Here is a 25,922-nt window from a genome sequence, read left to right on the forward strand (position 1 = left end):
GCCCTTCCATATTCATTTCTTAGAATTTATCTGTTGTTGAACTTGGTCCCCTAGACCTATGATTTCCCAGAGTCTTAATAAATATTTGTTTCCCTTAAATTACCATTTCCCTATATAGAATTGTTTAGAAATTTTTGCTCAGTTGGGCGGTGGTGGCACACACCTTTAATCCCAGCTCTTGGGAGGCAGAGGCAGGTGGAGCTCTGTGAGTTCAAGACCAGCCTGGTCTACAGAGTGAGTTCCAGGACTGCTCCAAAACTACAGAAAAACCCTGTCTCGAAAAATCAAAACAAAACAAAAACAAAATAAAATCAAATAAAAATCTTACTAAATTTCAACCAGGCAGTGGTGGTGCACACCTTTAATCACAGCTCTTGGGAGACAGAGGCAGGTGGATCTCTGTGAGTTTGAGGCTAGCCTGGTCTACAAGAACTAATTCCAGGACAGGCTCTAAACTACAGTAAAACCCTGTCTGGAAAAATAAAAAAAAAAAAAAATTTTTCCCCCTACATGTCTTTTTCTTGTTAAGTGCTGTGTAATGAAAAGTTCCTCAGGCTTTCATTCTACAATGTGGCCTGATCAGACTTGCATTCTGTTTTGTTTGGCAATGTAACATTGTTTCCTTAAAAAGGGCTGATTCTTTTTTTTTTTTTTTTTTTTTTTTTTTTTTTTTTTTTGCTTTTTCGAGACATCGTTTCTCCCTGGTTTTGGAGCCTGTCCTGGAGCTAGCTCTTGTAGACCAGGCTGGTCTCGAACTCACAGAGATCCGCCTGCCTCTGCCTCCCGAGTGCTGGGATTAAAGGCGTGCGCCATCACCGCCCGGCAAAGGGCCTATTCTTGTCCCTAAAGAGTTTTCTCCAGTAGCCAGTACTTGTTAGTGTCTAGAGTTGGCAATTCATTGAAGGCTGAAAAATGATGGTTATCTTTTTGTTGTTGGTTTTTTTTTGTTGTTGTTGTTTGTTGTTGTTTTTGGAGACTGCCCTGGAACTGGCTCCGTAGACCAGGCTGGCCTCGAACTCACAGAGATCCACCTACCTCTGCCTCCTGAGTGCTGGGATTAAAGGTGTGCGCCACCACCGCCCAGCTAATGATGGTTATCTTTTTATTAAGTTTTTATTTGTAGCCAGGCGGTGGTGCCACACACCTTTACTCTCAACACTCAGGAGGCAGAGGCAAGTGGATCTCTGAGTTTGAGGCCAGCCTAGTCTATAGAGTGAGTTCTAGTACTGGCTTCATAGCTACTGAACAACCCTGTCTTGAAAAGACAAAAATTTTTGATTTGTTTTAGTTAGAATACTTTTATAAAGAAGCCACTTATTTGATCACTCAGTTTATGTAGGAAAAGTAAGGGAATGTCAAATTATTTGTCCTTATTTAACAATTTATTGATTAATTTTGTATGTTTATTTCTTTGTAGTTTTGTTTTTTTCCTAGACAGGGTCTCTCTATGTAGTTCTGGTCATCCTAGAATTCACTATGTAGAACAAACAGGCTGGCCTCGAACTCACAGAGGTCTTCCTTCCTCTGCCTCACAAGTGCTGGAATTAAAGACATACACCATTACATTCTGATGTGGTTTTTTGTTTGTTTGTTTGCTTGCTTGTTTTGAGACATGGTTTCTCTGTAGCTTTGAAACTCATCCTGGAACTCACTAGGTCTAGCCAGTCTAGCCTTGAACCTGTCTGCCTCCTGAGGGCTGGGGTTAAAAGTTTGTTGCCACCACTGCCCAGCACTCACTGATGTGTTGTTGTCGTTGTTTGGCCGGGTTTTTTGTTTGTTTGTTTGTTTGTTTATTTTTCCCCCCTAGACAGGGTTTCTCTGGGTGTAGCTCTCATTGCCCTGGAACTAGCTCTCTAGACCAGGCTGGTCTCAAACTCAGGAATCTACGTGCTTCTGCCTCCTGAGTGCTGGAATTATAGATGTGTGCCACCACTGCCCTTTCTTTAGAAAGGGTCTAATGAGCCTAAGTTAGGGCTCAAACTCATTCTGTAGTTGAGGAGAACCTTGAATCTAATCTCTTGACCTCCCAAATGCTGGAATCTCCACATTCAGCTTTCGTTTGCTAGATAATTCATCTATTGCTTGTCATCATCTGAATATGACCTTTAACAAATTACGGAAGCTAAGGAGATAGCTCAGTTGGTAGAGTGCTGGCTGTGAAAGCATGAGAACTTAAGTATGATTACCAACAGCCCTGTAAAAAGTGTTAATCTTAGTGATGGGGAACTGGAGACAGGGGAATCCTTGGGACTTGTTGGCTAATTAGCCTAGCCGTATTGGTTGGTGAGTCCCATTTTTCAGTGAGAGAATTTGTCATAAAACCCAAAATTGAAAAGTGCCTGAGGAGCCGGGCAGTGATGGCACAAGTCTTTAATTTCAGCACTCGGGAGGCAGAGACAGGTGGATCTCCATGAGTTCAAGACCAGCCTGCTCTACCAAGTGTAGCTCCAAAGCTACAGAGATACCCTGACTTGGCAGGGGGGAAGGGGGGGAAGTGCCCGAAGAATGATACTCAAGGTTTACCTCTGGCATCCACACACATGCGGGCACACACCACACAAAATTATAAACTCTCATTTATACACACTGAAGAATTCCATGTCAGATAAATTCATATCTTTATTGAAAGTCAAGATTTTTTGTTTTAGGGCAGTGGGAACTTCTCCAGACTTGTTTTCTAGTTTTGCCAGAACCCAGTCTTGACACATAGTCTTTGTTAACTCCTTTGATACTGAATGACAAGATGCTCCAGGCTCATTTTGTATGTCTCCAGCCCAAACCTGTAGTTGGTAATTGTCCAAATTTACTTTTGGTAAAAAAAAAAATTTAAAAATTAGAGAAAGCCCTATTTTGTGTGGTTTTCTTCATTGCCTTCAAAAAATTGTTTCATATATTTAGTCTTAACAGTACTTTTATATAAAAAGGTTTCAAAGTTGATCTATACGTGCTGAGTTATGGCCAAAATGAAAGACTCTAGAGGTCAGTAATAGTGTCAGTGGTCTCAGGGTTGATTGTGAGCATTGTCAACATTAACGCAGAGAAGGTGATTAGAAATGCCTTACTTTAGTTTGTCATTATGTTGTTACTATCTCAGACAAGATCAAGGATCATAATTCAGATATCTGGTAAATACCACTCCCTTAGTATATCACCCTTAAAATTGTATAAGATTTCTCTTTTTTTGATTTTTTTTTTTTTTGAGACAAGAGTTTCTCTGTAGCTTTGGAGCCTGTCCTGGAACTAGCTCTTGTAGACCAGGCTGGTCTAAAACTCACAGAGATCCTGCCTTTGCCTCCCAAGTGCTGCAATTAAAGGCATGCGCCACCCACCACCTGGCAAGATTTTAATTTCAATTTTAGAAAAAGGTTTTAAGTTTGAGTGGTAATGGAGTGCCTATCTAAAATTTAGACTAGATTTCATCATCCATTTACTATGCTGTAGATGGTGTTTTGGGTTTTTTTTTTTTTTGTTTCTTTTTTTCGGGACAGGGTTTCTCTGTGGCTTTGGCGCTTGTCCACTGTCCACCTGCCTCTGCCTCCCCAGTGCTGGGATTAAAGGCGTGCGCCACCACCACCTGGCTGATTCTTTTAACTCTTTATGTGTTACATTGGCTGGCATTTGCAATAAAAATTGATTTTATTACTGTTCTGGAGGCTTGAAGTCTTGGAAATAAGATTGCCAGTCTGGTTCTCATGAGGACTTTTCTTTAGGATCACAGACAGCTGCCGTCTCCTCAGTGGTAATTGAGTAAAAACCTAAGCTCTTTGGTTCTGTTGCTTCTGAGGGTGCCAAATCATAATTGGGCTTCACCCCTTAGCCTTCTGTTATATTATCTTACAAAAGACCTGCCTGCAGCTCCTGTCATAGTGAAGGATTTGAGTCAATTCAGGGAGCAGGGAGATAGTTATTCTAGATTCCGATTTCTCTTAATGAAGGGTTTTGTTTTGTTTTTGTTTTTTAGGGTGGGATTAAGTAGCTCTTTGAATAACTTTTGAGTGGTAAACCCTGCATATCTAAAAATAACTTAGTCCTTATTCAGAACTGTTTTAGCTGATTGATTCTAGTTTCATATTTATGTTTTATAACCCTTTGTAAGTAGTTTTCATTATCTGAAAAATTATTCCTTCTAAAGAGCCAATGTTTTATCTCTACAGTTTTTTGCCGTTTTGAGGCAGTATGTATGTAGCTTTGGAATCTGTTCTGGAACTTGCTCTGTATACCTGGCTGGCCTCAAACTCACGGAGATCCACCTGTCTCTGCTTCCCGAGTTCTGGGATTAAAGGTGTGGGCCACCACCACCAGATTTATCTCTACAGTTTTTAATGGTTTTAATCTTTGTCTTTAGGATACATTTAGGCATACTTTTATTTGCATGCTAAATAGTTGTACTTTCATGACAGAAAAGTCATTAAGAAGTATCTGAGTTGAAGGCCAGCCTGGTCTATAAAGTGAGTTCCAAGAGAGCCAAAAAAAAAATCACAAAAGAAAAAAAAATAAATGAATAATTAATTTACCCAGGTATGGTGGTACATGATTTTAGTGGGAGGCAGAGGCAGGCAGATCTCTGTAAATTTGAGACCAGTCTGGTCTAAATAGTGAAATCCAAATCATCACCCAGGGCTACACAGTGACACCATGTGTCAAAATAACAAACAGGGGTCTGAGGTTGGCATCCTTAGCAGGGGTGGGACTGGGAATTGCAAATGGCTCTGCTGCCAGGGGTAGAACTGCTCCAGAGGCTTTACTGGTCCTTGTTACATTGTTCCTGACAACTCTCAGCAAGCACACTATCAGGTCAGACAGTTTACAGTTTCACTGCTTGAAGAAAAGCCTGAGAGAATTCAGCAGATTATTAAAAAGAGCCTTTGAATGATGGAGGAAGGTCATTGGTTAAATAAAAAGAAACTGCTTGGTCCTCTTTGTTTAGAAGATAGGTGGGAGGAGTAAACAGAACAGAACGCTGGGAGGAAGAGGAAGTGAGCTCAGACTCCACAGCTCTCCTCTCGGGAGCAGATGCCTCAGAGAGACACCATGCCTCTCTCCTGGGCAGACACACACGATGAAGCAAGCCGCCAGGTTAGACATGCTGAATCTTTCCCGGTAAGACCGGTGCTCACAGATTATTAGAGATGGGTTGATTGGGCTGTGAGAATTAGCCTGTAAGGGCTAGAGCTAAAGGGCCAAGCAGTGTTTAAATGAATACAGTTTGTGTGTTGTTATTTTGGGCATAAGCTAGCCAGGTGGCTGGGGTGTTGGGGACGCAGCCCCATCGCCCTTATTACTACAAATGGCGCCCACGTGGACAACTGCTTCCACATAAAGCCTGAGACAGCTTGGGAAGTAATTCTAGAACAAAATGACAGCTTTGTGCATGGTTTCTTGGTAGCAGCACTCTCTCAGGTCTACTATGCTTGCTAGAGGCAAGCAAGTGCTCTCATCTAAGAGAAGCTTCCTGATTCAGCTTTAGCTGCAAAACCCTGCAGCTCATTAAGAGGTCCTGCCACGAAACACTTAAACGTTGTTGACGAAAAGCTGAACACATGCTTTTCGGTTTTCAGCCGTAGCAGGAAAAAAACTGCGCCATTTAAAAATGCCTGCTTTCTGGACTGTCCTGCCAGGGCAAACTCTGACTCTTTTACGCAGGCGGTTTGTGCGGTTTGCAAGCACAGGCTGCTGAAGCTCGCTTGCTGGCAGGGACCTTGAAATGCCATAGAGTTGTGGCAGTAAACATGGCTACAGCCAGTACCTCAGCCATGAGGCTGGAAAGCTAAGGAATGGACTGGATCTAGCTGACAAAGCCACGGCTTTAGTCCTACTGAGATTGCTTGGTAAATTAAAGACTCATGTGGTCAGAAAAAGAGAGAGAGATACAGTAAAAAGAGAGATTCAAAGACAAAGAAAATTTTTAAATGATTTACAGTGTGTTAAAAATATATGCAGACTAAAAGTTGAAGTTCTTAAAGTAAAAAACAAAACAAAAAAAGCAAGAGAGTTGTTGTGTGTGGTAGTACACACCTTTAATTTCAACACTTGGAAGGCAGAGGGAAATTGACCTCTGTGACTTCAAGGTGTGATAGTACACGCCTTTAATCCCAGTGCCTAGAAGGCAGAGACAAACAGATCTCTGTGAGTTCAAGGTGTAGTAGCGCACACCTTTAATCCCACTGCTTGGGGGGCAGAGACAGGCAGATTCTGAGAGTTCGAGGACAGCTTGGTCCACAGAGTTATTCCAGGTCAAAGATATACAGAGAATATAAAATAGAAGTAAAAAGAAACGAAATAGAGGTTAAAACAAAGCTGTACAAAGATGGAAAATAAACAGAGAATTTTGATACTGTATGCTATTATGCTCTCTTTGAATTATTTGAATGCTGAGGAAAGAGCAACAGCTGCTAAAAGATATTTATTTATAATTGCTCCTGAACTAATCCAACATAGATATTTTGATGCCTTGACTTTGAAATTTGGATCTAAGGACATGATGCTTTGGAAAGGAGTTTCTTATTTTGTTTTCACAGAGGATGAGACCCTGTTCATTTCTTCTATTTTGATTTGGTATGATAGACCACGACCTCCCGAAAGGTTCCTGTGAACGCCCTCAAAAAATTACTTCACTCAACTGCCAACTGAGATAAACCTGGCACACAGGTTACACCCTAAATGATCTGATTAACAGCGCCCCATTCAGCAGGAAGCAGTTTGGAGAGAAAAAACTGTGCCATGTTCCCAAATATAGTTTATAAATGTTCTTTTACATTTAAAGGGGGATATGATAGAGATATGAATAATTTATATTAGTATAGATTTTGCTTTATTGATAGAGATTTAAGGTCAATTTTGTTATATGTATATGCATATTTCTGCTATTGATTAAGATACTATGATTGTGTAGTTCATTTAAAAATGTAATGTATAATTAGAAATATAGATTGTTAATAGATAATCATAATAGTCAAGTTTGTAGTCATGTTAGTTAATATTTTCTAGATGTGAGTAGATATATTTTAGATAGGCATTCTTCATATTTTTCAAAGATTATAGAATATGGCATTTTAAATGTTTTAATAACTTAGGACTTTTCATGACAATGAGACACTCTGCTCCTGGCAGCACCAATCTACTTCAAGAGGAAGATGGGCATCGAAGAGGATTCTTATGGAGTTTGATAGCCATTTGGGCAAGAAACTGCTCTTGCCTGGACTATTGCATAAACTGGACACATAGAACCCACAGAGAGAGGACTACTGAACTTGCCTAAGGTGAGATGATCTTTCGGGGTTCCTGATTCATGAAAGAGTCTGCGAGACATTCTGCAGGACACAACAGATAGTGACTGAACTGGCTTTGAATTTTCCTGCTTTATGGAAATGTCTGCTGGATACCATGGGCCTGAAGGCTGAAGATGGATGCCCCAACGGTACAGAGGAACTTTGGGTGACTGTCCAGGCAGCGAGATGTCTCTGTCATTTCTAGAGTTTAAAAGTTGCTTTTTTCTTGTTTGCTTAGGTAGTATTGTATCTTTCTGGAGTCTTTGATGGAGTTAAGAGTAGTTAGTTATAGTTATAGTTTTTCTTAGTTATGATAAAGATTATTGTAACTTTTACTTGATAACTGTTTCGTTATATGTAATTTTGCTATGTTAAAGTTAAAGCCTTTTTTTGTTTAAACCGAAAAAGGGGAAATGATGGAGGAAGGTCATTGGTTAAATACAAAGAAACTGCTTGGTCCTCATTGGTTAGAAGATAGGTGGGAGGAGTAAACAGAACAGAACGCTGGGAGGAAGAGGAAGTGAGCTCAGACTCCACAGCTCTCCTCTCGGGAGCAGACGCCTCAGAGAGACGCCATGCTCCCCGCTCCAGGGAAGATGAACGCTATGAAGCTCCGACCCCGGATGGACTTAGGCTAGAATCTTCCTGGTAAGACCCGGTGCTACACAGATGATAAGAAATGGGCTAGTCCAGGTGCGAGAGTTAGCCTAGAAGAGGCTAGATAGAAATGAGCCAAGCAGTGATTGAATGTATACAGTTTGTGTGTTGTTATTTTGGGCATAAGCTAGCCGAGCAGGCGGCTGGGGTGTTGGGGACGCAGCCCCGCCGCCCTTATTACTACAATTGAAGATGTTGACTGAATCATGAATAAATATTAAAAGAAAGAAAAAATAGAGCTGAAGAGATGGCTCAGAGATTAAGAGCACTGACTGCTCTGCTCTTGCAGAGGACCCAGGTTCAGTTCCCATTTTCACATGATAGCTCACAACTGTCTGTAACTCCCATTCCTGGGAATCTGGCACATTCACACAGACATACGTGCACATAAAATAAAAATAAATTTTTTTTTTTCGAGACAGGGTTTCTCTGTGGTTTTGGAGCCTGTCCTGGAACTAGCTCTTGTAGACCAGGCTGGTCTCGAACTCACAGAGATCTGCCTGCTTCTGCCTCCCAAGTGCTGGGATTAAAGCCATGCGCCACCACCACCCGGCTAAAAATAAATTAAAAAAATAAAAAACAAAACTCTGAGAATCTACAGCCCATAACCAGACATTCCTTTAGACATTTAAAGTTCAGAAGCCTGTCTTTGGAAACTAAGCAGGAGCAGCAGCAGTTATAAAATGTCCTTCGACCTCATTAGCCACAAGCCAGATATCATAGGGGAAGATACTAGCTCAGGTGGACATGTTAGCATCCATTATATTGATATCATAGGAGAAGATACTAGCTCAGGTGGACACGTTAGCATCCATTATATTGGTTCTTCGATCCAGGAATGGTGGGATTTGAGGTGAATATGATGTTTTACCTATCTCTCGTTCCTTCCCTCCCAATCCTGTTCTTTTACTGTGAAGACAATTCATTTATTCTGGACATCCTTGTCCCATTTTGAGTCACAGCAAATGTCATCTCGGGTGACTTTTTTTTTTAAATATTTATTTGTTATGTATACAATATTCTGTCTGTGTGTATGTCTGCAGGCCAGAAGAGGGCACTAGACCTCATTACAGATGGTTGTGAGCCACTATGTGGTTGCCAGGAATTGAACTCAGGACCTTTGGAAGAGCAGGCAATGCTTTTAACCACTGAGCCATCTCTCCAGCCCCTCGGGTGACTTACTTTTTTTTTTTTTTTCGAGACAGGGTTTCTTTGCAGCTTTGGAGCCTGTCCTAGCTATTGTAGACCAGGCTGGTCTCGAACTCACAGAGAACGGGTGACTTCTTACACAGAGGAAAGTGGGCTTCAGAATCAGGCAGCTATGGATCTGAATCCCAGAGCATACAGTTTCTCTTGAGTGCTACTTGCAACTCAGTTTCCTCCCAGGGGAGGACTGAATGAAAAGGAAAAGTGCTAACACAGTCATTGTACATAGGGACCTTAAAAGGAATCTAGTGCCCTGGTCTCTCTCCCAGCTCTAGATTTGCTCTTCCATACTCTGCATCATCTTCTCTTAAGAACTCATCTGTGATCTTGTCCTGTCCCAGCTCAGACCTCCACCTGCCTTATCTATACCATCACATGCCCTGCACTCTGCCAAATTGCTGCCCCTCCTGACCCTTTCACTCCATGCCCAGAGAAGGAAGTCCCGGTCCTTTGTGGTTTTAAAATATGTAATAATACGGGATGGAATACTCCCTGAGTATACTGAGCCAATATGTCCTTGCAGTTATGTGAGTCAAAGTGGCATCTGCCTCTGCCAAACTGATAATGAAGTAAATGTATCAATTTGTGACAACTCAGAAAAAAAATCTTACCTTTTAAAATATTACTTTACATAATTGATTCTCAACTTTTCTAAAGCTGTAACCCTTTAATACAGTTCCTCATGTTGTGGTGACCCCAACCATAAAATTATTTTGGGGGGCTGGAAGAGAGGATGGCTTAGCAGTTAAGAGCACCATTGCTCATACAGAGTTCCTGAGTTCAATTACCAGCAACCACATGGTGGCTCACAACCACCTGTAGTAAGATCTGGTGCCCTCTTCTGGCCTGCAGGCATACATGCAAACAGAACACTGCATACATAATAAATAAATCTTTTTAAAAATTATTATTGTTGCTACTTCATAAGTGTATTTTGCTAGTTATGAATCATAATGTAAATCTCTGTGTTTCCCACTAGTCTTAGTTGACCCCTGTGAAAGTCTTTTGACCCCTAACCCCCAAGGGTTTGTGCTGAGAACTGCTGCTTCACATAATTTCTTATTTTCTTCTTCTGAATTCTCTGGCACTTCTGTGATAGAACTTTTGTCTTCTATGACTAAGCTCTCAACATTTTTTAGTATAATCTATATTTAAATGACATGAACAGATAACTGAGGATATAATATGACCCATTCCCAGTTTGTTCCATCTCAACAGGTGCATGTAATAGACTCATGTAATAGATAACCTCATCGAGCTCTAGAACACTTTTTCCCCTCAAAAAGTTGCTCCATAGTCTTTGAGGTCATCTTTCCTTTCACAAAGCAGTTCTTGATTTTCTGTCATTATAAATTAGTTTTTTCCAGCTGGGCAGACCTGTAATCCCAATGTTTCATAAATGAGGTTGAAGAATTGTATGAATTCAAGGCCTACCTGGGTTACAGAGTGAGGCCCTGTGTGAAAAAGGAAGAAAAACTACATGGTGGTGAATGCCTTTAATCCCAGCACCCTGGAGGCAGAGACAGGAGGATCTCTCAAGACCAGTCAGGGCTACACAGTGAAACCCTGCCTCAAAAATTTTTTTTAAAAAGCCAAAAAGGTATTTATTTATGTAAATGTAACTCATATATTTATATGAACTTTCACACTTGCAGGTCTTTTTTGTTAGTTTGTTTTTTAAGACAGGGTTTATCTGGCCTGGACGGCCTGGATCTCACTCTGTAGACCTGCCTGTCCTCAAACTCAGAGATCTACCTGCCTCTGCCTTCTGAGTGCCAGGATTAGAGGTGTGCACCTCCCCTCCAAGATCACACTTGTAGATTCTTTATTGCAATGAAATATTAGGCTTGTGGAGGGTATAGTTCAGTGGTAGATTGGTTGCCTAGCATATGCAAGGCCTTGAAGTTCCCCAGCAATTCAGTTTGTCAGTCATTAATTTTAAATTCGGTTTTTTATGTGTCATCATTAGCTTTTATTGAAATACTTAGGAAGTAAGTTTAAATCCTGTGAAAGTACCATAACACTGGGTTTAATGGTACATGCCTTTAATCCCAGCCTGGTCTTCACAGCAAGATCCAGGTATGCCAGGGCAACAAAGAAAAACCCTGTCTCTAGAAAAAGGAAAGTACTGTATGAAAAAAAATATTTTTCTCTTGGGACTGAAGATTGAACCTAGGCCCTTATTGTTTCTAAGCAAGAGCTCTGCCCCTGAGCTCGTCCCCAAATCTCTTTAATGGCATGTAAACTATATTCCCTTGTTGTATTTCTTTGATTCAGCATTCTGTTTCTGAGATTCATCCATGTTGCATATATTGTGTTGATTCCTTGTTTAAACAATATTCTTACTAATTTGAGAGTTTCATGCAGTGTATTTTGAATATGTTAACTCCCCCTAATATTAATTCCTTCTTTTGCTAAGCAGCCTGTATTTCATAAGTATCTACCAATTTAACTGTTTTTCTATTGATGGAGACCTGGGCTACTTTCAGTTATTGTCTGTAATGAAAGCAGTTATGTACATTTTTTTACATTTTATTTTACATGTGCACACATACACCTATGGAAGTCAGAACAGTTTGTAGGGGTTGATTCCCTTCTTCCATCATGTGAGTGGGTTCCAGGAACTAAATCATATTCCCAGAGGCACCCTTTCCCACTGCCCACTTTACTATCTAGCCTCTGAACATTGTTTATTTTAGATTGTTACTGATTTTTTTTTAATTTTGTGTGTATGCATGATTGTTTGACACTTGCACGCATGTGCCTGAGAAGGACAAAAGAATGTGGCATTGCTTGAAACAAGAGTTAGAGACAGTTGTGAGTTGACCAGCGTGGGTTCTGGGTTCCAAGTGTAGTCCTCTGAAATAGACATCACATACCAGGCCTGCATGTGGGGTCAGAGTACAACTTCTAGGGTCAGTTTTTTCATTCTATCCTGTTGGTCACAGGAATCAGCTCAGGTAGTCAAGCTTCACAGCAAGCATCTTTCCCACTGAGCCTTCTTGCTGACTACCTGGACATTCTTAAATGGGTTTTTCCTGCAAATATTTGGGAGGGGTAAATTCCTTGAAGCAAAATAATATGTTTACATTGATAAAGATACATATTTAGCTTTTTTTCCTTAATAACATATTTAGCTTTTAAAAGCTTCCAATTTCAGAGTTATTCCATTGTATTTTTTAACTATTGCTATGAGCTATATGGCGATATTTTTTGGGAATTTTTAGTATCCTGTTTTTTGTTTGTTTCAGAGTCAGGGTCTTTCTCTGTGTGTCTCAGGCTGGACTCCATGGTCATCCTGCCTCAGTCTCCCCAGTCAGAGGATTTTAGGTCTATACTGCCATTGTTTGTTTCTTTGGTTGGTTGGTTTTCAGTTTTTTCTGTCCTGGAACTTGATGTGTAAACTAAGCTGGACTTGAACTGAGATCTACCTGCCTCTGCTTCCCGAGTGCTTGGATTACAGGCATACACCGCAACTTCCCATCTTATTCTGATGTTTTTGTTTTGTTTTGCTTTTTGAAACAGGGTCTCTTTGTGTAACAGCCCTGGCTATCCTGGAACTCATCCTGCAGACTAGGCTAGCCTCAAGCTTACTGTATTTCTCTGTGTATTCATGGCTGTTCCAGAACTCACTTTGTAGACCAGGGTGACCTCAAATTCATCCCTCTATTCTGCCTCCTGAGTGCTGGGATTAAAGATATGCACCACCATCGCCCAACTATACTGCTGTTGTTAATGTTATTTTCTCTTCTTTTACAGACCCTGTGGAATAGATGATTGCCATGTTTGGGTACTAACAATCACATTATTTATATTGGAATTTGAAAATGGCAGAAGGAAACAACAAAGAAGAGGTCATTCACTTGAACAACTTTCACTGCCACCAGGGAGAGGGTAAATTGCTTGTCCTTTCGCCCTTTACTCAGTGCTTTTTCTTTACTGCAATGGTTGTATCTTTGAAATGATCCTGTTTTGTACCATATATAAACCAGGGAGACGGCAGAGGCAGGCAGATCCCTGTGAGTTCGAGGCCAGCTTGGTCTACAGAGCTAGTTCCAGGACAGGCTCCAAAGCTACAGAGAAACCCTGTCTCGAAAAACCAGGGGGACTCCACTGCTAGACCTAGAACACCAGGCTTAAAATGTCAAAGTAGAATTATGCAGATTTACACTGTATTGATTTGCCTCTGGAGGTTTTTGAGGAAATGGAGATCATACAGGAGCACTCCGGGCCTGTCAAATTTAAAATACCAGACAGTGCTAGGCATTCTTGTTCTTAGATACTTAATTTCTTTTTTTTCTAGCTTTAAGATTCTGACTTAGCCTCATTGAGAATGTTAGGACATAGTTCTTTGTTTTATATATAGTCCTTAAAATTTTGACAAATTCATTGATTTGCAAAGAGCAAAAGAGTACCAGCATTTGCATAACATTGCTAAATGTGTGGAAAATTTCCTGTCAAATCTGTTTTTTTTTTTTGTTTTTTTTTTTTTTTTTTTTTGTTTTTCGAGACAGGGTTTCTCTGTGGCTTTGGAGCCTGTGTCCTGGAACTAGCTCTGTAGACCAGGCTGGTCTCGAACTCACAGAGATCCGCCTGCCTCTGCCTCCCAAGTGCTGGGATTAAAGGCGTGCGCCACCATCGCCCGGCTCCTGTCAAATCTGAATGTACATTTATTAATACTTGGTCCAAAAGAGAAAAATCATGTTGATGAATAAAGAAAATTCTTAATATATTCATTTCTTTTGAGTACAAATTCCATGATGAGACTAAGCTAGCTTTGTTTTTTCTCCTGATGACATTTTAATTGTGACAACAATTTTTTTCCTGGTATGAAATAAATCATGTATTTTGCCTTCAGCAATTTGAAGTGTAGGAAATTATAACACGTGAATAAATTTAGAGGACACAGAATCATTCAAACTGCACAAATTATAGGTACAAAAGAAATACTGAGTTTAAGAGTTTGTTGATAATGTATTATGACTTGGTAGTGATTGTAATAGCCATAACTTGTTATTCAGAAAGTTTGAAATCTTAGCTATAATTTGTACCCACACTCATTTCTGACTTCTGCACATGCATATTGAATTAATGTTAGAATTTTTTAATTAGGCTGTAAATGCAGTTGAATAGTGTTTTTCAAAAACAATTACTAGACGGGGTGTGGTGACACGTTCTTTTAATCCTAGCACACAGGAGGCAGAGGCAGGTGAATCTCTGTCAGTTTGAGACCTGTCTAGTCTATATAGTTCTGTAATAGCCAAAGGTACACAGTGAGAGTTTGTCTCAAGAAAACTAGACACACAGACAATTACTTCCTTATGGAAAATTACTGACTTTGGAAATGGTTTTTTTATTGTTGTTGTTTTTGTTTTGTTTTGTTTTTTTGCTCAACAAATATAAACATGCTTTACCCATTATAAGGATATTTGTAAGGTGTGTAGAGTTGATTAGTAGTTTTATTGTGCCAATCTCTTAAGCTTTTTTGTTTGTTTTGTTTTGTTTTGTTTTTTTCTCTGTAGCCTTGGAGCCTGTCCTGGAACTAGCTCTGGCCTCAAACTAACAGAGATCCACCTGCCTCCCAAGTGCTGGGATTAAAGGCATGTACCACCACCACCTGACAAGTTTTTTCTTCTTAAGAGTTCTGAAAAACAAACTTGCAATCTCACAATTGTGAGCAGACCATTTCTGTCACCTTATGAAGATTCCTATGTGTTCTTTGCAGGCGTGCCCCACTCCATCTTGCCTTGAGGAGGGCACTAATTTACTTTGTGTCACTACTCGGTTTCCTTTTCATGGAACCGCAGTACACAGTTTTTTGGGGGAGAGGGGCTTGGCTAGAATTTTTCTGCCCACATATTAGAATGAAGACAAATAAATTACAAGTTGTTGTTTTTATTTTTTTTATTTTTATTTATTTATTTTTTTAAATATGGAATGCTTCACGAATTTGCGTGTCATCCTTGCGCAGGGGCCATGCTAATTTTCTCTGTATCGTTCCAATTTTAGTATATGTGCTGCCGAAGCGAGCACAAGTTGTTGTTTTTAAAATATATTTGTTTATGTATTTGGATGTTTTGTCTTCATGTATATCTGCACCCCAGAAAAGGGCATTCAATTCTATTATAGACAGTTGTGAGCCTGTAAATGCTGGGAACTGAACTCAGGACCTTTGGAAGGGTTGCCAGTGATCTTAAGCACTGAGCGATCTCTTTAGGCCCACAAGTTCTTATTAGAAAATCCTTATATATGTGGAAGATAAGAATAGACTTCAGGCCAGGCAGTGGTGGCACATGCCTTTAATCTCAGCATTTGGGAGGCAGAGGCAGGCAGATCTCTTGAGTTCAAGGCTAGCCTGGTCTACAGAGCAAATTTTAGGACAGCTAGGGATACACAGAGAAACCCTGTCTCAGAAAAAAAAGAAAGGAAGAAAAAGAATAGATTTCAAACTAACCTATCACAATGGAAATTCATGTTTTGAAAAAAATTTAAGGCCTAAAACTGCATGTATTATATATCAAGTAAAACTGGGAAATTAAGAATCATAGTTAGGGATCAGTAAATGGTAGGTCCAAATAATCAGTACAGCCTTGTAGACCATGTGTCTCTGTTGTATCAACTTATCAATACAGTGTGTTTCCTAAGATTGAACATATGCTTCCCCTTGTGACTCAGCATTTCCATTCCTAGAATGTTCCCAACTGAGATGAGCACATAAAAGCTTGTACATAACAGCAGTATCCAGAATAGCCCATGTTAGCACCAACTCAGACGTCCATCAGGGAAGAATGAGTAGTTTATGAAGTCCTCTTTTGAGGATAGAAGGCAGTGATGGGAAGAGGAACAAGGAGGTTGCTAATGGGCTAGAAATAGTTCGTGATTTTTTCATGGTTGTACGGTCGTTTTGTGGCAATTCATGGAGATAAATCCTTGATTGGTAGTGTCTGATTGCTTAGTGAGCTCTGTTCTAGCCTGAACTACAGTGTAAGACCCTGTCTAAAAGGGAAAAAAAAATGTAAAAACAGATCAGGACTAGCAGTATAGCTAGCTCAGTGATAGTGCTCTTGCCTAGCATGCATGAAGCCTTGGGAGATGGGTAGCTGTTGAGCAGAACCTTTCTTTGGCTCCCCCTCTCTGTCCCCCAGAACCTACATAAAGACAGACACGATAGTGTTTGTCTACAGTACTGGTGTTTCTGCAGCAGGATGGAAGGTGGAAACAGAAGAATGTCTAGAAGCTTGCAGGCCAGCTAGTCTGGTTACATAGCAGCGCACAAAAGACCTTCTCAGACAAAGTAGAAAGTAAGGACTAAATATCTGATGTTGTCCTCTGATGGGAATACATATGCCCTAGTGTCACTCTCACAAAGGAACTCATGTGCGCTCACATACACCACAAAAATTTATTTAAAAAAAAAAAAGGCATGGCACTCTTGTGCCCAGAATCTGGACGACCACCCTCCCACCCCCCCAAACCACCAAGAGACCAGATCTGATGCAAAGCAGAGTCTTTTTATTTCTGAGTTAACGCGGGTCCTCCATTGGTCCGACATGGTGGAGTAAGTAAAAGGGGCCCTGAACTGCAGTGGGTCAGGGCGCATTTTGGGGGTAGAACAAGATGGGCCATCTGGGGGTCTTCTAGTTGCACAGTAACAGTCTCAGGATTGGCACACCTCCTTGCTGGGGGAACCTGTCCGAGCTGATAACTGTAGCTGCAGAAAGGTTGCTATAGCTGGAGGCCATGGGGGTCACTGCATTCTGTCATTATTAGTAAAGCCCATCCAGAGAAAAACTTCTGATCCTCCCAGTAGTTAGGGCAAGGTCGGGGGCTCAGCACATTCTGCTGAGTCAGGGGCCTATTGCTAGGTCTTTTTTGTAGCCTGTCCTGGCTGCTAAAGGTGTGTGTGGGGAGGGAGAAGTGGGGGGGAAGGTCTGGGCCCTTCAGTCATAGCAATATATATCTGTGATCCTAGTGCTGGGTAATCGTAGACAGAAGTGTGACTGAATCAGACAGTTCCAGGTTTAGTGAGTGACTCTGTCTAGAAAATAAGGTGGAGAGTAATTGAGGATGACACTTGATATTCCTCCTCTAGCCTTCACACACAAGTGCTTGTTGGCCCCCACATTCAAATAAATAAGAAACTTTTTTCTTTAAGCAAAAAGGCAAACATAGATAATATCCCCAATGGGGAAAACAGCCTCCACAGCTGGATCCACACCCACCCACAGATTAGAGCAAGCAACAACTATTTTTTACCTGCAGAGCTGGGTTTGTTTTTTTTTTTTTTTTTTTTTTCTCTGTGGCTTTGGAGCCTGTCCTGGAACTAGCTCTTGTAGACCAGGCTGGTCTCGAACTCACAGAGATCCACCTGCCTCTGCCTCCCGAGTGCTGGGATTAAAGGCGTGCGCCACCACCGCCCGGCGTTTTTTTTTAGTTTTTCGAGACAGGGTTTCTCTGTGGTTTTTTGGAGCCTGTCCTGGAACTAGCTCTTGTAGACCAGGCTGGCCTCGAACTCACAGAGATCTGCCTGCCTCTGCCTCCCAAGCAGAGCTGCGTTTTTGGATTTAACTATGGTTTATTTAAAAGAAGAGTAGGCAAGTTAAATTGCCCAGTGTCACAGATGTATCCTTGGTAGGTGATTGCTTGGTAGATGCTAAGTGTTTGGTTGAAATGGAAGTTCTGCTTAAATAGCTTATTATAAAGTAAGCTGATTTTTAAATCTTAAATAAATATATTACTATTTTTGAGTGCTAATTTTTTTGAGATGTAGCTGTTTAAATTAAACCGGTCTTTTATTTCTTCAAGGAGTAAACATGGGGACTCTCTAAAGAAACTGGCAGTTCTATGTCAGTGTCATAATTAGAAAAGTTTTATGTGGGAAAAAAAGAAATTTGTGGTTGGCCTAATTCAGGAAAGTTGTTTTTTGAGGCAAAGTCTCACTCCCTCAGGCTGACTTTCCTAACTTTCTGTGCTGTGACTGCTAGAATCTGAACACGTACCAATGCGCCCAACTAAAGAGCAGATTAAATGCCTGTGTTCCTAGGATTTGGAAGGCTGAGGTGGAGGATTGCCAAGAATTTGAGGCTAGTCTGGTCTGCATAGTACGAAGCTAGCCAGGCTTTACATAAGATCCTGTCATAAAACAAAACCAAAAAAACTTCAGATTTCTCTCATTTAACAAAAGAAAAATTTGATACATTTTGAGCATTTTATCTGTCATCTCTTAGTGTTATTGGCAAAAATTAACAAGGAAACAGTTCTTACTGCTTGAATCTGTGTGCACTTGAGTTGGTAAGTTAACTGTTAGTAGCTTTGAACTTGGCTTGACTTGGACCAACAGTGAATATAGGGACTGAATGTGCTTATACTGGCCTCACAGTGACCATGTTTTTTGCTTCCATGTAGAATGGATGAGTGTCAGAGATGGGCCCATCACCATATCTGACTCCTCTGATGAGGAAGGGATTCCCATGCTTGTTACTCCTGCTACTGAGCAACATGAAGATGATGACCTGGATGATGATGTCATACTGACAGAAGTGAGTGTTTTATGAACTTGAAATTGACTTCATTAGAAGAGTTTTTCTTTCTTTATGGTTTTGAATATATAGAAACAGTTAAATTAAAGCTTTTTCTTTTTACTTCTCCTGCAGCTTTTCCAGTTTCCTTTTCTTTCTTTTGTTTTTTTGGTGGTGCTTGCATTTGTTTTCTCATGCATGGATTTCTGCTTTGGTGTTTATTCTCTTGTGCTTTTATCATGTTGACACACTTCGTTTATTGCGTGGTTTCTTTACTACTTATTTTTTCATTGTGTGTTTACCTTTTTATAGTTGGTTTTGTTTTTTTTTTTTTTTTTTTGAGACAGAATTTTTCTGTTTAGCAACTCTGGATGTTCTGGAACTCACTCTGTAGACCAGGCTGGCCTCAAACTCAGAGAGATCCATTTTTCTCTGTGTCTGAGGGCTGGGATTAAAGGTGTGTGTCACCACAACCCAGCTGCATCTTTATCCTCTTATTACATCACATTACAGCTTAATGACTGCAGGCCTATTATGCATGCTTTTAGTTTGCACAAGTGCTTTTAGTGTAAATTAAGAATTATACAGATATGTCCACAATTTGATTTCAGAACATTAACATTTAGAATATTTCAGAACAGATGACGGTCATTTAAATTGTACTTTTTGACTCCCATGAATCATATATAGTTCTGTTGTAAATATTCATGTAAAGGTTTGTGTGTGACTGTATATTTTTATTTCTATTTGTATATGCCAAGAAGTAGAGTTGCTGAATCACTCAGAAATTGTTAAGTTCTGCCAACAGCTATGCCATTTTACATTCCTACTAGTTTTACCTTTTTTTTTGGTATTTCGAGAGATGGTTTCTTTGTAGCTTTGGAGCCTGTCCTAGAACTAGCTCTTGTAGACCAGGCTGGCTTTGAAATCACAAAGATTCGCCTGCCTTTGCCTTCGGAGTGCTGGGATTAAAGGCCTGCGCCACCACCGCCTGGCTACTGATTTTTTTGTGTGTTTTGATAATACTGATTTTGTGGTTTGATTTACACTTACCAGTGACCAGTGATTTGAGCATTTTGTGTGTGTGTTGTATGCATAGGCATGCATAGACAAGTGGGCATACATATGCATATGGAGACTTTAGGGATTACTGTCTTCTTTGTTGTTTTCTACCTAATGTTTTTGATTTTGTCTCTCAGTGAACCCAGAACTCACCATTTTGGCTAGACTGGGTAGCCAGGAGGTCATTGCAATCTGCCTGTCTCTTCCTCCTTGACATTGGTATCACACACATGGCGCTGGGCATTAAACTCGGGTCCTTGTGCTTGTGTCAGATACTTCACCTGCATAAGCCATCTCCCCATCACCTAGAAGGTGTAGCAGGTGGATCTCTATGGGTTAGAGACCAGCTGTGAGTACATAGTGAGATCCTCCCTACCTTAAAGAAAAGATAGTATTTTTTCTCAGGGGATGCTTCTAGTTTTGTTTCTTTCCTCTCCTTTCACTGTAAGTTCAGAAGCAGGCATAGATATAGGAAAGAAATCGAATTTTTATTATTAAAATTTCATTTTTTTCTTAGAAACATAAACCTCAGACATCCCGACCCAATCTCATCAAACCAGCTGCCCAGTGGCAAGATCTGAACAGATTGGGAGAAGAAAGGCCTAGAAAGTCTAGAGAAAACTGTGAAGCAGATCCCCACAGCTATTTTTCCTTTTGTAATGACTCACTGTTTGATTCTGGGGCACAGGATGATTCTGAGGATGAATACGGTCAATTTCTGGATCTTGGGAGCAGCAAAAAAGGAGAAATCAAACCTGGACCGAGCAATAAGCAGACAGCAAACAACATTGTCAACCCCAAATTGGAGCAGAAAGTCATTATAGTGGGAGAAAATGGCATTCTTTTCCCAAAAAGTGAGCCTTTGAAAGCTCAGAACCAATCATCTGAAGACTCAGAGACAGATCTCTTATCAAATCCTGAAGAGTCAACTGCCTCAGTAGATGACCAAGTAATCGAAGAAGCGTACTGGCTGGACCATCCATACTTCCAGGCTCTGAATCCACAGCCTCAGGAGAGAACAAATCAGGTTGTGCCCCAAGAGCGACATTCGGAAGCAGAAATGGGCCCAATGTTCTTCCGCCATGATTTCCCAGAGCCAGCTTTTCCAAGGCCAGAACCTCAGCAGGAGGGGATTCCAGGCCCTGCTTCTCCTCAGCCAGCCCATCCTCTAGGAGAACTTGAAGACCAGCAGTTAGCAATTGATGAAGACCCTGGACCAGCTTTCCCCCTTCCAGGATCTCAGCAGGCTAATTTGGAAAACATGTGGGGACAAGAAGCTGCTGAAGGAGATCAGGAACTTATTACACTATTAGTTAAAGAAACAGTAAGTTTAATTTTTTTAAATTATGATTTAAATAATACTGTACTAGTAATCCTCTTTACTGTTCTCTTGTTTTCTGTCATTGCAGTAAACAAAGATATGCTTTGTGTAAACTTTATTTTCCTAAGAAGTATATATCTAGAAAGGATGCAGATACTTCTAAAACCTGCAGCCCAGACTATACACTCTACCTTCAAGAAGTGCTCTTGTATATCAAGGTGTCTGGTGCTGGCATTCCTGTAAACTCCTATTTAATGGATTTCCTAGATCTAGGCCATCTAGTACAGCAGCACTAGCTAGCCCCTGTGGGTATTTACATTTAAGTCTCTGGCAACTGAGTGAAGTAACAAATTGTACTTCCAGTGCATCAGTCATTTTAATAGCCACAATTCTGGAGGATACCTGTAGTAAAGAGCAAAGCAGGTATTTGTTTTCTGGGGTCAGAAAACCATTTTCTGCTTGTTGCTTTTCCTGGGTTTCTTAATCCTGATTTGCCATGTCTTTTTGACATTGTGAGGTGTGTCCTTGAAGGCAGGCAGGGGATTGTGCCTTCCTCATACTCAGTAGTTATTGGAAGAATGAAGACTGGAGCTATAAAGTGAGACAGGGTAGATGACCTCTAAGTCCACATCTGTGCTCTCTAACTTGGGAACTAAGGGCTGCTTTTAAGCCAGGCACAGAACTGCTTTACAGCTGTTCTCTGGTCTTTAGGCATTCTATATACTTTTTGCCGTACAGTTTTATTGCCTTCCAGAACCATTATAAGGAACAAAATATAAGTACTGTTTACTACTTTGTAGGAAGCAAGATTTCCAGATGTAGCAAATGGATATGTTAAAGAGATAATTCATTTGAAGAATTACTATGATTTGAATGTGTAAGTATTCTACCATGCTTTCTCTCTCTTTCTGGTGGTAAAATACAGGCAATGTTTTTTCCATTTTTAACCATACACTTGGATGTCATTAAACACATTTCTCATTATTATGTAGACCTTTCAAATGTTGATCTCCAGAAATCGTATCATCTCAAACTGAGACGCTATTCATTGAACACTTCCTCATCCCCTCTCCTAGCCCCCAAGATCACCATTATTTCAGTCTCAGGAAATTAGATTATTCTAGGCATCTCTTAACTCTGAAATCATAAGGCATTTGTCCTTTTCTGAAACTGGGGGGAAAAAAGGCCCTGGATCAGACTTGGAAGAGATGCTTGCAGCTAGTTTCCATGTCTCTTTAATGATCCTCTGATTTATTTTTTGAAACAGCGTCTTACTATGTAGCCCTGGATGGGCTACTCAACCTTCCTCTGCTTCCTGAGTGCTGAGATTAACAGTGTATGCAGCTACACCCAGCTTGTCAATGCCCCTTACATATGATACCTCTTTTAGGTAACTCCATTGGCACCTGGATAAAATGGGGGAACATCTGTCATACTGTTCGGGGATACACTACTGACATTGGGCAAGAAAGAAACTGGGTGAGAGTTTTTAAGAGAAGGGATTGTCCTACAAATATGCCCAAGCAAGGAGAGGAGAACACAAAGAAAATTCTGATTCCCTATTAGCTGACACTTTCTTTTGCTACTGAGCCCTATTCACTACTGTTGTACCTTCCTCTGTCCAGCCTTCTGATTTGGCTTGGTTACTGGATGAAGAGCCTGGATAGTTGACTTTGCTTGAGTTTTTACATTTATGTGTCATTGTGAATTAGCTTGTACTACCTCATCTTATCTTGAAGTACTCCAACAGTGATGTGGAGAATTAATATTCTTCAGTGAATAGAGAAAGCCTCATAAGTTTGGTATATAGAGGATCTGTCTAAGAAGACATGGTCTGCTCATCAGTCTTATAGTTAGCTAATAAGCTGAGCCTGACTCACATAGTCAGTCTTGCATTACCAAGTCTTATAAAGAGAATTGATGTCTCAGGGTTCATTTATTTGCGCAACAACTAAATCTCATAGCAAATGTGTTTGTGAGTGTGAATACACACTTTCTTGTAGTTGGATTTTTCTTTTTGTGACCTCCAGCTCACAAATAAGGACATGGAGACTTAGTAGTCATAAAAGTTTGGCCTACCTTAGACTTGTTCCTATCTAGTTCTTATAACTTAAATTAACCAATATTTTTAAATCTATGTTCTTCCATAAAGCATCTCCATACTGCCTATCCTGCTTCCTTTGTGTCTGGCTGGTGATACCACCTTTCTTCTTCCCAGAGTTCTCTCTGTCTAAAAGTCCCACCTAGCTATTGGCCATTTAGCTTTTTATTTCAGTAATGATAACAATGTCTTCACACAGTGTACAAATATTCCACAACATTTACTCCTGTTGATATGCTTATTGTTTTCTTTTTTGTTTGTTTTTCAAGACAGGGCTTCCCTGTGTAGTTCCTAACTGTCCTGCAACGCAACTTGCTGTATAGACCAGGCTAGCCTCAAACTCATAGAGATCCACCTGCTTCTGTCTCCCAAGTGCTGGGATTAAAGGCATCACCACCGCCCAGCGCTCATAGTTCTTTTATTAGCTACTTTCCTTCTATATTCTCTTGTTCCATGCAGTTTAAGCGTTACTCATTTCAGTGACTTCCTATCATAGAGAAAGCTCTGAGGAGTCTGCATTTGTCAGTGTGTTCATTGTTTTTGTTCTGTTCCAGCTAGAGTCCTGCTATGCAGCCTCAGCTGGCTATGACTTTAGAGTCTTCTGCTCCAGCCTTCCTGAATCCTGGGCTTTTACATGTGTACCACCACATCGAGCAAAGTGAAACCAGAAACCTGATGTGGCTGTCTTACTTGTTTAGTTTTTCTGGGGTACAGCATCTTAATTCTTTTTCTTTCCTTTCCTTTTAAACTGAAGCAGTATCATATTTGAGACCCTCCTGTCTCAACCCTCTGAGTATAAGGATTACAGGAGTGTGCCAACACTGGTACATCTTAAATTCTTTTTTTTAATTAATTTATTTATTATGTATATAGTGTTCTGTCTGCATGCCAGAAGAGGGAACCAGATCGAATTACAAATGGTTGTGAGCCACCATGTGGGTGCTGGGAATTGAACTCAGGATTTCTGGAAGAGCAGCCAGTGCTCTTAACCTCTGAGCCATCTCTCCAGCCCACATCTTAAATTCTTGATAACTCTAACTAGAGACTTTAAAAAAAAATATTTCATACAACTCTGGGCAAGCATGGGATTTAGAAAGTTCTAGGAGTAATGAAAGTAACATTATGTGGGGATTTTTGCAGACTTTGTAATTTTCTTCTGGAAAACCCAGATTATCCAAAGAGAGAAGACCGAATTATTATCCACCCCAGCAGCAGCCTGCTCGCCAGCCAGGATGATGTGAAGGCAAGTGTCCGTAGTTTGTTTTTTGTTTTTGTTTTTTAAATATTTATTTATTTATTATGTGTACAATGTTCTGTCTGTGTATGTCTGCAGGCCAGAAGAGGGCACCAGACCCCATTATAGATGGCTGTGAGCCACCATGTGGTTGCAGGGAATTGAACTCAGGACCTTTGGAAGAGCATGCAATACTCTTAATCACTGAGCCATCTCTCCAGCCCCGTAGTTTGTTTTTTTAATCTTACTATCTTTTTATTTTTTTATTTTTTAAGACAGGATTTAGGATTTCTCTGCATAGCTCTGGCTGTCCTGGAACTCACTCTGTAGACCAGGCTGGCCTGAGCTCACAGAGATCGCCTGCCCCTGCCTCTTGAGTACTGGGATTAAAGGCATGCTCCATGACATCCTAGCTAGTTTGTTTTTCTTAATATTTTGCAGTTGTATAAAAATTGAAATACTTCACATGAATTGTTGGTATACTTACCACTAGTACTATAAAAATTTTATTAGCCACTCTTAATATCTCTGTCTTCGATCTCCACTTATTAGAATACTACAAAAGCATTACTACACTTCCCTGCGAATACTTAAGCTTGCAGATAGCTGTCCTTACAACATTTGTGTTCGACCTAATGAGCCACATCCCATGTCAGGATGTCAGAAGTTTCAAAACTTTTATTCTTAGCCAAAAATTGGTCTAAGATAATGTTGAGAATATATATATGTGTGTATATGAATAGACATACATATATGTGTGTATATATGTAATATATAAAATTAAAATAAGCAACCTGGAATAGAAGGAGGGAAGGTGTATAATGTCTGCAGGGACATTATTGAACTCCCATGCTCAAGTTTCTACGACCAAGGAGACAGTTCATTTTATACATATATATTTTTTGAGGGGGTATGTTTTAGTTTTTTTTTTTTCCCCCTGAGAGAGATGAGTCCTTTTTTTTTTTTAAGTGGGGGGTTCGAGGCAGGGTTTCTCTGTAGCTTTGGAGCCTGTCCTGGAACCAGCTCTTGTAGACCAGGCTGGCCTCAAACTCAGAGATCCGCCTGCCTTTGCCTCCCAAGTGCTGGGATTAAAGGTGTGTGCCACCACCGTCCGACAGAGAGATGAGTTCTTAATGTGTTGCCTCAGCTGGTCTTGGATTTATCAATCCCCTGCCTCAGCCTTCTGAGTGCCAGAATTACAGATATGTACCACCATGTCCAAGATTATCCACCACTTCTTCATTTTGTTTCAGTTTGGTCACCTCCTTATAGAGTAATTTTGAGAATAAACAAGATTCTTTCCTGTAATACATACTTTTTAAAATATTTATTTCTTTGTTTTTTGGTTTGAATTTTTGAGACAAGATTTCACTGTGTAGCTGTCCTAGAACTAGCTCTGTAGACCAGGCTGGCCTGGAATTCAGAGATGTATCTGCTTCTGTATCCCAAGTGGGATTGAAAACTTATTTGTTATTTTTTGCGGGGTGGAAAATGGGTGTGTATAAATGTATACCATGGTGCGCATGAAGTTATCCATGGGGACTAGAAGTTAGCA

At 40.4% G+C, this 25,922-nt stretch overlaps 1 protein-coding gene and 1 non-coding gene across 4 annotated transcripts in view; one reads left to right on the top strand and one right to left on the bottom strand.

Moving 5' to 3' along the window:
• Positions 1-25,922, top strand: part of Rnf216 (ring finger protein 216) — a 119,337-nt gene that overhangs the window by 7,959 nt on the left and 85,456 nt on the right. For 2 of the 3 annotated variants that reach the window (XM_075973974.1, XM_075973983.1), the window contains exons 2-6: positions 12,891-13,025; positions 18,537-18,670; positions 20,229-21,035; positions 21,833-21,909; positions 24,274-24,376. In XM_075973974.1, the coding sequence (XP_075830089.1) occupies positions 12,959-13,025; positions 18,537-18,670; positions 20,229-21,035; positions 21,833-21,909; positions 24,274-24,376 (1,188 nt within the window). In that variant the 5' untranslated portion in view covers positions 12,891-12,958. The remainder of the gene's footprint in view (positions 1-12,890; positions 13,026-18,536; positions 18,671-20,228; positions 21,036-21,832; positions 21,910-24,273; positions 24,377-25,922) is intronic. The other variant, XM_075973991.1, reaches the window with a different exon arrangement.
• Positions 15,058-15,164, bottom strand: LOC142842746 (U6 spliceosomal RNA). Its single transcript, XR_012909427.1, has one exon. It is a non-coding gene; the product is annotated as a U6 spliceosomal RNA (small nuclear RNA).

The sequence above is a fragment of the Microtus pennsylvanicus genome, chromosome 1 (assembly GCF_037038515.1).
Source record: "Microtus pennsylvanicus isolate mMicPen1 chromosome 1, mMicPen1.hap1, whole genome shotgun sequence".
Taxonomy (NCBI): Eukaryota; Metazoa; Chordata; class Mammalia; order Rodentia; family Cricetidae; genus Microtus; species Microtus pennsylvanicus.